Source organism: Cryphonectria parasitica (genome assembly GCF_011745365.1).
Source record: "Cryphonectria parasitica EP155 unplaced genomic scaffold M406scaffold_3, whole genome shotgun sequence".
Lineage (NCBI taxonomy): Eukaryota > Fungi > Ascomycota > Sordariomycetes > Diaporthales > Cryphonectriaceae > Cryphonectria > Cryphonectria parasitica.
Genome location: NW_024468911.1, coordinates 3,840,310 through 3,851,593, shown reverse-complemented (window position 1 = coordinate 3,851,593; position 11,284 = coordinate 3,840,310). Strand labels below are relative to the sequence as shown.

At 52.8% G+C, this 11,284-nt stretch overlaps 4 protein-coding genes across 4 annotated transcripts; 2 read left to right on the top strand and 2 right to left on the bottom strand.

The window, feature by feature from the left end:
* Positions 1–321: 321 nt before the first annotated feature.
* Positions 322–2,468, bottom strand: M406DRAFT_41223 (uncharacterized protein; the record flags this gene model as incomplete). Its single annotated transcript, XM_040924157.1, has 3 exons — positions 322–670; positions 729–1,642; positions 1,716–2,468. 3 exons carry the CDS (start codon positions 2,466–2,468, stop codon positions 322–324), a joined length of 2,016 nt encoding a protein of 671 aa, XP_040778725.1.
* Positions 2,469–2,807: 339 nt separating this feature from the next.
* On the top strand, positions 2,808–3,722 carry M406DRAFT_355704 (protein import receptor MAS20; the record flags this gene model as incomplete). Its single annotated transcript, XM_040923230.1, has 3 exons — positions 2,808–3,099; positions 3,191–3,537; positions 3,626–3,722. Coding segments are annotated over exons 1-3 (513 nt in total), but the record flags the coding sequence as incomplete, so codon positions are not given.
* A 603-nt stretch (positions 3,723–4,325) lies between these two features.
* M406DRAFT_106726 (uncharacterized protein) lies at positions 4,326–6,713 on the bottom strand (the record flags this gene model as incomplete). The annotated part of the gene is made up of 2 exons (XM_040915205.1): positions 4,326–6,605; positions 6,662–6,713. 2 exons carry the CDS (start codon positions 6,711–6,713, stop codon positions 4,354–4,356), a joined length of 2,304 nt encoding a protein of 767 aa, XP_040778723.1. The 3' UTR covers positions 4,326–4,353.
* Positions 6,714–7,461: 748 nt separating this feature from the next.
* M406DRAFT_338474 (uncharacterized protein) lies at positions 7,462–10,816 on the top strand (the record flags this gene model as incomplete). The annotated part of the gene is made up of 9 exons (XM_040921353.1): positions 7,462–7,608; positions 7,675–7,823; positions 7,883–8,024; positions 8,202–8,812; positions 8,892–9,479; positions 9,564–9,671; positions 9,724–10,149; positions 10,325–10,536; positions 10,590–10,816. 9 exons carry the CDS (start codon positions 7,462–7,464, stop codon positions 10,814–10,816), a joined length of 2,610 nt encoding a protein of 869 aa, XP_040778722.1.
* Between the last annotated feature and the right edge of the window lie 468 nt (positions 10,817–11,284).

Sequence of the window (11,284 nt, the reverse complement as noted above, 5' to 3'; positions counted from 1 at the left end):
TTTTGGAGGAGGCAGAGATGAAAGGCCCTCCTCTCATCAACCATGATATTTTATTCTCCTTGGTAAGAATCTGCCGAGAAACATACATCTCTCCGCCCGCCTGCAGAACTGTTTTCCTTTGTCGTCAGAACTAAAAACTAGACGATGATGATCGTTGACGTGCGTCTTGACACCCAAAAATTGTACGCCTGCTTGCTGAGCTCATGATGAGAATGGCCAGGTAATGAATGTTCCGTTGAACACTGACATAATACTAGCACCAGTGCCATCGTCCTCCGTCGATTACAATAAGGATATATGTTCAGGCTCAACCGTGTGTCTTCAAGTCAAGCCCAACCCAATCGGCCCGCTGTCAGCTGCGTTGACGACAGGTGCCTGCCCAATAAGATTGCGGAAGTCAAGCCCAACCTCAGACAGCATCTGCGCATGCTCCTGAGCCCGCTCCATACACTTTGTCCACGCCTCCGTTCCCTTCTCTGTGCTGCTGAGCTGTCGCGCAAGGATGACATTGAACGCCTCGACCTCCTCCTTGGCCCACCTGACGCAAGCACTCATCATGGGCGGCGGAAAGCATCCTTGAAAGCAGCTAACCGTGTTCTTGATAATAGTGAAGTAGACAAAAGACAGCTGCCAGATGTAAGAATGCAGGTCTCCTTGGAAGATGCACTGTCTGCAGTTTTTGTTAGTCTTGACGAGGCAGGCAGAGTCTGGGCTCAAGGATAGCTCACCGGGACCGCTTCTGAATAATCTGGCTTCTCGCCTCAAGGTACGCCTCTCGTGCACGATCTTCGAACCCAAGCCTGGTCAGCCAGCTGACATGTTGCTTGGTCTTGCCGGGCAGGTTGTGGGAGTTTACGAGCTCTCGTGTGACGAGAGCGGCTAGACGAGAACATCGCTCCTCCACCTTGAACTCGATAAAGTCCTGCGCCACGGTGTTGTTTCTAAGGCTCCGGGCGAGACCCTTTAGCTTCTCCACTCGCCCTACGGCTGGCTCGATCCGCTGCAGTGCGATGTCGATGTCGAGGTCGTCCATTTGACTCTCGACCCATCGTAGGTTCTGCTGTTTCCCATCCACCTCGATGAGCATGTCCTTGATATCCGACAGCGTCTCGAGGAGCTCCGTCTTCTGCAAAAGACCAGGATCTCGAGATGCGAAGTAATTAATGGTCTCCTTGGCCTTGTTATTCGCTTCCCTCTCAGACTGGATGTTCCTTCGCAGGTCCTCAACCACCTTACGGACGTTCAGGAGAAGTGTTCGCTTGTCCGGGTCGTCTGGTTTCTCGGTCCGGTAAATGACGGACTCCTGCCCTACGCCGCGGACCATGATGGCGTCTGCAAGCTTCGTCCTGCTGGTAGAAGACTCGTGTGTTCCCGCCATATCCACAACCTCAATATCGAGCAGATGCCAGCACCTATCAGCGACCAGCTTGACAGCCGGGCCTCGAGAGTCTGTGGCCTCAGTCTTCCGCTTCTTACGCGAAGCAATGAGTAAGTGGTCGTTCAGCAGGACGATGGCGATAGAGCGCCTAGACTTATACGTAGCATTGTCCAACTCGATCCACGAGCCCGCATTCTGGATAATATGGCGACCTGGCGTATTAGGCAAGAATTTCTGCGAGCCTTCAATATTCTTATATAGGGCCTGTACTCCATGTGAGAATTGATGAGCTGCGTTTTTTCTTCTTCTTTCTTTTCGGGCCGCCACAAGCACTGACCTGGAGTTGTGAATTCCACAATGCTGTTCTGTCCGCCACTGAACTGCGCTTGTCTCTCTTGCTCATGCCGGATGAGAACGATCCACCATTCAGCCCGTTCGTGTCATCATTATTCCGAGATGACACTGACCGCAGCACAGTCGTATTTGTCTTGAGTTCCGACATGAGATTTTTCAGGCCACGCATCTGCGCCTTTAGGGTTTCTGCCTCTTTGCTGATCTTGATGAACTGAGTCCTATTCTGGTACACATTCTGTTGCAGGTCGGCGGCGGCCCGGCCTTCCAGCTTCTGAAGCTGATCCTCGAACTCGCGCAGCTCGTCGTCCGTCGCATTCGCTAGGGTCCTGTTCACATAATCCTCTGCCTTGAATCTCGGATCTCTCAAGTCTTTGACGTTGACGGCTGGGGCCCCGCCCGGTGGCCCACCCCTGGATCTCGGGACATCTGATGCTGGTGCCGGCTTCCGATAGGGCTCGTACTTATCGATCGTCGGCATAGACGGCATGGGCGGTGCGGCGGTGACATCGAAATTATCGGGCAGGTTGTACCTCGTAGAGTATCGGCGCTTGACATAGTCGGATGTCTTGCCTCCTGCCTGAGGAGGTGGGCGCGGCCGAGCTTGAGGGACTGGCGGCGCATTGACGGCTATGCTCCCTCCCGTGCTTCTCGGCACTGGTGCACCATTGGCGGCGATGGGCGCGCTGATGGTAGGGCGCGTGTTGACCCTCTTGGGGCCTTTCCGGAGCGACGACATGGCGACTGCTCTGGTCCACTGAGGGACTGGTATGGGGAAGCGTACAGGAGCCTGGCCTGTTTAGACAGCTACCAGCCCGCACGAGACGCAGAAGATTGATAGACCAAGGCTTTGTGACGTCGAAACTCTAGGAGGGGGAGGGAGGTTGTTCCATGATGAAGGGAACCTGAGACAACCAAGGTGGTGATTAGGTAATGGGGGGCTCTTGCTGGCCCTGGCTCGGTTGACATGGGACCCGTCGTCGACCTGCTGGGGTCCCCTGCCGGCCCAGGCGCAAAAAATTGTTGGTATGAGCTCAGAGAGCAGCAGCAGTTCGAATTCAAGAGCTCCGACCGAATCTGCAATTGACTGTCTTGAAAACCAACGTCGCGAAAGCGCATTTATTGCCTTGCATAAGTAACTTTGCGATCTCATCCACCTTGTCGGCACGAGACAACATCCGTCGCACCCTACGCGCACACACACAAAGACCAGCCTTGTGGCTTTTACTTTGTTGACCTATATTGCTCTTCTCCTCTTCGAGTTGCCTCGTTTTCGACAACATCACATCCACACATCACAATGGCGTCATCACAGCAAACGGCTCTCATAGCGACTGCAACAGCAGCCGCAGTGGCCACCGGCCTCCTCGGTACAATAGCATCCCTCTCTACTTTAATAAGCCCTCACAACCTACAAGACACGCGATCACTCTTGCTGACCATACCCCTCTCCCTCGGCAGCCTACGCCGTTTACTTCGATCACGCCCGCCGCAGCAAGCCCGAGTTCCGAAGACAGCTGCGGCGCAATGACCGGCGCCAGGCTCGCCAGGCCAAGGTCGAAGCCGAGGTCGAGAACCTGCACCAGCGCGAGGCCATTAAGCAGGCCGTCGACGAGGCCAAGGAGGAGGGCTTCCCCACCAGCGTCGAGGAGAAGGAGGCGTACTTCCTGGACCAGGTCACCATGGGCGAGCAGCTGGGTAGCGACCCGTCGCGTGCCATCGACGCTGCGCTGGCGTTCTACAAGGGCCTCAAGGTCTACCCTCAGCCTGGTGACCTGATCGGTATCTACGACAAGACTGTGCCCAAGGTGCGCTCCCTGCGATATCTCCTTTTTCTTTTCTTCTCTTCTTTTGGGCCGCGGTTACTGTTCGATAGAAGTGCTGACACATCTTTAGCCTATCCTCGACCTTCTTGCGGAGATGATCGCCTACGACGGAAGCCTGCGACTAGACTCTGGGAACATGCCCGGCATGCCAGGCATGCCCAACCTAGGAGCCATGGGCGACATGCCTACTGTTGGGTTGGACTAAAAAACTACTGTCAACAAACACCCATATGGGCGATGATCGGAAGAATGCACACCGACTTCATTTATCAATTCTCCGCTCTTCATCGCGAAACTACAATATAATCTAACGGAATTATTCAAACTCGAAAGAAATCTGACCAGAGGAGGAGCCGGCGGCCGGCGGCGATAATTCTCCGAGATAAGTGAATCTTGCATTTGGATGAGTGATATCCACGCCCTGCATATGGGGAGAGTCCAACTCATCTCGAGAGGCAAAAGCATCGTTGATGACGAGGCTACGCGCGAAAACGGAACGGAAGTGCGTGTACCATAGTGTTGAACCCGGGGGTTAGGGTGGCAATGTCACAGTGACCCCCATAAATATTCGAAAGCAAGGAATGGAGGGGGATTGTTAGGATTACCATCAGAACCTACTTTCCGAGACTATCCTGTGATCAGATCAGTTGTACGATAAATTGATTGTACGAGTGAAATGGTTCCACAAGATGAAGCAGCTCTCGAGGTAGGAGAGGAGTCGTGCCCACAGCACGCCTTGATGTATAGCGTACACCGACTGAACTTTTTTTGTGCATCAAATGAATCCAATTTTTAACTTCAGATATCCAATGGTCTACCTTTCCTGTCAACTCTCTGGTCTCTGGGATCAAACCCGCCATTGCCCCAGGTGGCCCACTCCGGGGTCTCTTCACCCATGTAGTCCTCGGGCGAGAAGTCACCGTCTGGGCCTCTCTCTTCGAGGAGCTCAAAGAACCGGTCGTAGTCGATAAGCGTCCTCCATTTTCCATTGACCCTGAATCTTTCACTTCCAAGAAGGATGCAACAACTGTGTGCGTGCTCCGCGGCGATCCCGTACTGCAGACCACGGCGTTCGAGCTCACGATCCAGAGCCGTAACGAATTCACACACTTCTTCGTAGAAGGGCACATTGGCCATGGAGAGGCCTGCGTTGGAAGAAGTCGAGGTGCCGCAATAAGTGACACCTTTGACCTCTACGAAGCATGGAAGAGCCTTCTCCACGAGATCTGCGTAGCCCGCCACCTCGTCGTCAATGTTAAATCCCTTGACCAACGTAAGTCTGAAAACTGTCCTCTGCTGAAACCGCTTCTCTCGCAGAATCTCCAGACACCGCTGGAAGCGCTCCCAAAAATCGCGGTGCAGAGGCCTGTCTATCTTGCGTAGCGAGTCCTTGTTCGAGGCGTCGATCGACACGTATAATTGTGTGACATGCTTCAGCGCAGCCAACTGATCCGGGTGCTGTGCGTTGCACACGAGGAAACTGCTTATATGCTCCTTATGTAGCATGCCGAGGAACTCGTTGATGTGGGGGTAGAAGATTGGCTCTCCGACCAGACTCAGTGCGCAATGGCGGATGCGCATGGCCTCTGCGAAACGCTCCGCTCGAACACCAGGCACGCCCCGCAGCGTCTTGATCTTTTTGTAGTGATTCTCCTTGATACCGTTGAAGATGAGATCTGGAGGATCGACCACCCATCTCCAGGTGGTCCCGACCGGATTTGTACCGTGACGCCAGCAAAAGACGCACTTGTTGGAACATGAAAGAGACGGCGTTGATTCCATGCACTGGTGAGAGTTTATACCGTAGAATGAGAATTTGTAGCAGGAGCCGCGCCCACGGAGGGCAGATTTTGTCCACCGGCAGATTTTGACACCGCTGTGGCTGCCAACAATCGAGTATCCTTGCTTTGTCAAGGAGTTGTACGTCGGTGAGCCCTTTGGCACCATCTCCTTGACAGTCTGCACCGGAGTCTTCCTCTTGGAGGTGGTCGTGAAGTCGATAGCCAGCGGGGCGGCTGGCTTGGACGCTCCATCCTTCTTGGCATTCTGCAAGACAAGTCCCAGGTCTTCCATATCATCCAACGAACTTGTTAACTTCGACCTGGCCGGTCGACCCTGCGGTCCACCTTCGACTAAGACTTCTTCGTCATCTTGATCGACATCAGCTTCGTCGTCGCTTTCCACAGCGTCTCCTGACCCGGGGACGCCTTCTCCGAGGGATCCATTCTGTGCTAGCACAGCTAGCACATCAAGTAGTCCAGCCGCCCACTCGTGAAGTCTCTCGGAGGCATCGCGCTTTGTGTCACCCATGCCTAGAGGATACGCTCGCTTGCGGCCAGTGAGCTTCGCCATCCACTTGTCGAGCTCTTTTGCTTGGAAACAGAAGCCCTCTTCCTCGGTCGGCCAATTCTCTTTATCGCCAAAACCGAACACAGAGTAGCCAAGTATCGACGACAATGGCGCAGTGTCTATCCTGAAGTCGTGGTGGGTCTCTTTCAGATGTTCCAGGAATGTGTCGTTAATCGTATCAATGTTGTAGCTTGGCAGGAGGAACAGGTAGAAGAGATCAGTCGATACATCTTGCGATTTCTCGTATTGTGGCGGACTGATGAAGAATTCGTCTAGATCCAGCTCGGCCAGGTCCAGTGCTTCAGGCTCCACGAAGGAACATTGTGGCTGCCTCGGAACGTTTTCCAACAACCGAGCAAGATTCTTTGCAAAGTCTTTTGCGGTCTTGTCGGTGTTGGTTGTAAGGGACGAGTAGAAAACGAGTGTCTTGATCTGTCTCTTTTCCGACTGTGTCCCCGAGCTCTTGCGCTTGGGCAGTTCCCCTCTTATCCTGCGCGGGCCACCTGATTTGACGGATTTTGCATCGCCGGTCTTGCCTGCTGGCAGAGATGTCTGCTCTGTTACCTTCCCATAGAGCTTCGGTAAGACTTGAGGCAGTTCGGGACTGTCAGTGAGATGCAGGTACACCCTCAGCGCAATGAGGAGGACGGCCGTCACCAAGATGATTTCGGTTCGATGGGAGTGCCAGAATTCAACACTCGCTATGTTAATGATCAGCACGGCACACAGAAAGACAGAAATCAACAGTAAAGCTTACAATCGTACCATTGCGAGAGCCAGGGGCTAACGCTGAAGGGGTTGAACGCCATAGCGACCGTGAAAAAGTTGTCGCTGTAGAGGATGGGTTTCGGACTTCAGACCTGCCGTCGCAAATCATTCAGAAAGTTTCGCCCCGCGATGCGATATCTAATCAGTGGACAGGGATTGGAGGCTCCCCATCTTGGGGCATCCTTCAGCGGGTGATCCCCTGAACAAACCCCTGCATCTCGGCTGACCCTTGCACTTGTGGGTTAGTAGAGCTCAGCACACAGTGGCCCATCCTTGTCTCAAGTCTCTGTACATACATACTGAATAGTATACCTGCGAAGAGATGATATTCTTAAAAGTAGGACTGCTTCTACTGTACTCCGATCCGTAGATTGTGATCTATTGAACTTATGGGCACTGATTGTGAGGGCCTGCGAGCGTAGGAAACGAGAAGTGCCAAAGGTGATGAATGCGTGCACCCTGGATACCATGGTACCTTGTTGCGCACGTGCTTTCGTGCCGGGTCGCGCCCATGTCAACAGCTTGCCTCCTGCAGTAATTTTTGAGTTTGACTTTCGCGAAAATCGCAACATGAGACTCTCAGGCCTCAATTTCGAGGGTGCGAAAATCTGAGTTCATCTTCAGATCGAAGGCCTTGTGAATTGTACAAAAACCTTAAACTTCCCAAGCCTGACCAGTCTCTGGGCTCTACCTCGTCTTCGCACTGGAAGCAAAAGCCTCCACTTTTATCAGACGCGTTTGCGACCACAACCCCCAACTTCTCTGACCGATATTCTGACGATTTTCAACATGCCTCCTCGCAAGCGGCCTCGTGAGGTTATTGACCTCACAGAAGAGCCTGGCGCTGCTCCTGGGGCCAAGACTCCACGCGTCGCCGCTTCAGCTAACCGAGGATCGTCTTCTCGCCATGCGTACGGCACGTCGTCCAACTATCCAGTGTCATCCCAGGAATCCAACCGACCGTTCGCTCGCCAACGGCATGATTTTTATGATGACGATGAGCCAGAAGTGGTAGACCTCACTCAGGCTGATAATGGTCCCGAACTCCAGCTGTACAGTTTTTTGGACGAGCGTATCGTTGGCTGTCGATACTACAATGGTCTCGTCACTCCTGGAGAAGTCGTCATCCTACGACGCGAACCCAGCAATCCGTAAGCTTTGGCCAAAGCATTTATACCCTGCCCTCTGGCGGCGTCTGACTTCTTTGCAGGTATGATTCGAATGCCGTCAGGGTGGACAATGTTTTGGGCAGTCAAGTGGGACATCTGTCTCGTGCACTCATGGTGAAGTTGGCCCCCTACATGGACTCTGGCGATGTGCAGGTTGAGGGTATAATAAACGGGGAGAAAGGGGTACGTAAATTGCAGATGCACTTCTCCGTTCTATACCTCCCACCAAGCGTGTCCACACGTTTGTCTCATGCCACCTGCCTATGCTGGTGATGTTAGGCAATGTGTATTCCAGTACCCGATCTTTTCCCTATCGTGTCCGAATACACGTTGTACGATACTGAGTGCAACACGGTTTAGTTCTACGATTGCCCCATCCGACTACTGCTGTACGGCACGGCCGACCCCGTGGCGAGGTCTGTTTTGGAAAACAGGCTCAAAGCCGACAGATTGGTGAAGGCAGCTTCTATCAAGCAGAACAGACCCAAACCGCAAAAGGAGCAGCAAAGAAAGCCTATGGGTCTTACGAGCAGTCAACCTATGACTGATTTGGGAGCTGATCAAACTGAATTTTCGCTTGAAGACCTTGCACAGATCAGTCAAGCAGTGCAGTTCCGGAGCGGCGATGACAACCTCAAAAGTCTTGCCATGGATGAGGATGCGCTCTCAAAGTTGCCAATGGCTCCCCAGCCAGCAGCACTCAAGTCGCAGCTTCTACCGTATCAGCTGCAAGGTTTGGCATGGCTACAGGCAAAGGAGAACCCCGGCTTCCCGCAGCCTGGTTCTGAAGACGCCACGCAGCTATGGAAGCGCACTGCCAATGGACGTTACAACAATATTGCGACACTTTTCACAGTGGCATCTGCGCCTCGGCTTGCCAGAGGAGGTATTCTGGCTGATGATATGGGGCTGGGCAAGACGTTGCAAATGATCAGTCTAATCTTGACCAAGCCAGGAATCACTTTGATTGTGTATGTCTGCCTGCTTTTCTGGCTTACTGTCCCAGTATCCATCTAGGTACCCAGACCTTGGCTGACGATCCGACACCAGAGCCCCAAAATCCGTGATGAGCAACTGGGCACAGCAAGCTCTTGAACACGTTCGCGAGTCAAGTGCACTCCGCATTTGCATTTACCACGGCAATGACAAACTCAAAGCAACGGAGCTCAAGACTTACAATGTCGTGATTACCAGCTACGGGACCATGGTGAGCGACAAAACCAACAAAGGACCCCTCTTCTCTATGTCGTGGGAACGCATCATACTGGACGAGGGACACGTAATACGCAATGCCGGAACACACACTGCTCTGGCTGCCTGTGAGCTGAAAGCAGCGACAAGATGGGTTCTCACGGGGACACCAATCGTCAACAACATCAAGGATCTGCATTCAATGGTCAAATTTCTGCGAATCACGGGCGGTATTGAGGACGCGGCGATCTTCAACACAGTCATCACCAGGCCACTCGGCCAAGGCCAACCTCGTGCTCAAGTCCTGCTGCAATATCTAATGAAGGATCTCTGCCTGAGACGCAGAAAGGATATGGCCTTCGTCGATCTGAAGCTGCCCCCAAAGACCGAATATGTTCATCAAGTTCAATTTCACAAAGAAGAGAAGAAGAAATACGAGGCCCTCCTGTAAGTATTGGGTCCGGCTCCTACTTGCTAGATGAGCCCTCCTTATCCGGATCCGTAACGCTTTTCTGACCGAATATTTTATAGATCTGAAGCGAGAGGTGCACTTGAAGAAATACAGGCCCGGTCTGGGTCTGGGAGCAAGGCCAGCTCTTTGCAAAATGTACTGGAGAGGCTTCTGCGTCTACGACAGATGTAAGTCTCGAATCTATTTTCCCGTGGCTTTCAGCGCTGAGTGTAAATACAGATGCAACCATTGGACCTTGTGCAAAGAGAGGGTGGTCGATCTGCTCAAGACACTCGAGGACCAGGACGTGGTGGTCCTCAACGACAAGAACCGCGAGATACTGCAACAGGCTCTGGCGTTGTTCATCGAAAATCAAGAAGAGTGCCCAGTCTGCATTGACACTTTGGACGCGCCCGTGATCACACACTGCAAGCATGTGTTCTGCTCAGAGTGCATTCGAAAGGTCGTCCAGACACAAGGAAAGTGTCCGATGTGCAGAACTGCTCTTTCAGAGGAACACCTATTGGAACCTGCACCCGAGACCTCTGGGGAAGAAGACGGACAGCTTGACTCGGAGACACAAAGCTCAAAGACAGAAGCAATGCTCAAGATCCTCCAAGCAACCCTGAAGAAGGATGGATCCAAGGTGATAATTTTCAGTCAATGGTACGTACTCATCAAGCAGGTGGCCCTCCCGGCTCACATTCGGCCGTCACCAATGCGCTAAGAACCGTCCATGTCCCTTCTCTTCTCCTGCCTGTCCTTTTCTCGCTTCACGATTGGGAAGAGGGGTTTGGCCAGGCGGGAGGTATACGTAAGCTACTAACAGTACGTGATACAGGACTAAGTTCTTGAATATTATCCAGAACCAGTTGAAGGCTGCTGGATACAAGTTCACCCGTATCGACGGGTCGATGACGCCCAGGGCCAGAGACAATGCCTTACAAGCTCTGCAAAATGACCCAGACTGTCGCATCATGCTTGCCAGCCTGGCCGTTTGCAGCGTCGGACTGAACCTGGTCGCAGCAGACACCGTAGTTCTTGCAGACAGCTGTAAGTATCTGACCTCCGTGCTAGGGCCTGGACCGTTGCTGACGATGGCTTAGGGTGGGCTCCAGCTATTGAGGACCAGGCGGTGGACCGTGTGCATCGCCTGGGACAGACCCGACCCACGACGATCTGGAGACTAGTGATGGAGGACTCCGTCGAGCAGCGTGTGCTCGACATCCAGGCTGAGAAGCGTCTGCTTGTCGGCAAGGCGTTCCAGGAGAAGTCGGAAAGCAAGCAGACGAAGGAGACGAGGATGGCCGATATCATTAAGCTCCTCGGGTGAGGGTTCACAAAATCGGGTCTCCCGGACTCTGCAGCAGTCCAAGATAAGGACGGGATGCTTATTTCCTTTCTTCCTTCCTTTCTAGAACGTCTATAGAACTTCTATATCTGGCTGTGCCGAGGCACGGAATCGCCGGCGACTCTAATGTTTCACCGTAAAATGAGGCTGCAGATGAAGCTTCAGATGTCATGGGTGTCAACCTGAAGGATCCATTGGGCTTGTGTAGAACATTGCTTGACATGCGATGGCTGATCTTTCCGCAGGCATTTTTACGAACTTAGGCAGATTGAATCGCAATCGACCCTGATTTTATGGTTATGTATTGATTGTGCCAAACAATGGCACCGATGATATGCATCGCGAAGACGAAACCTTTTCTTTATTTCTTTCTTTACGGGTGTTGAATCCGCAGTATGGGGTAGGAGGGCTGTATGTTAATGGGTGGTGTTACACGAGATATAGGCAGGA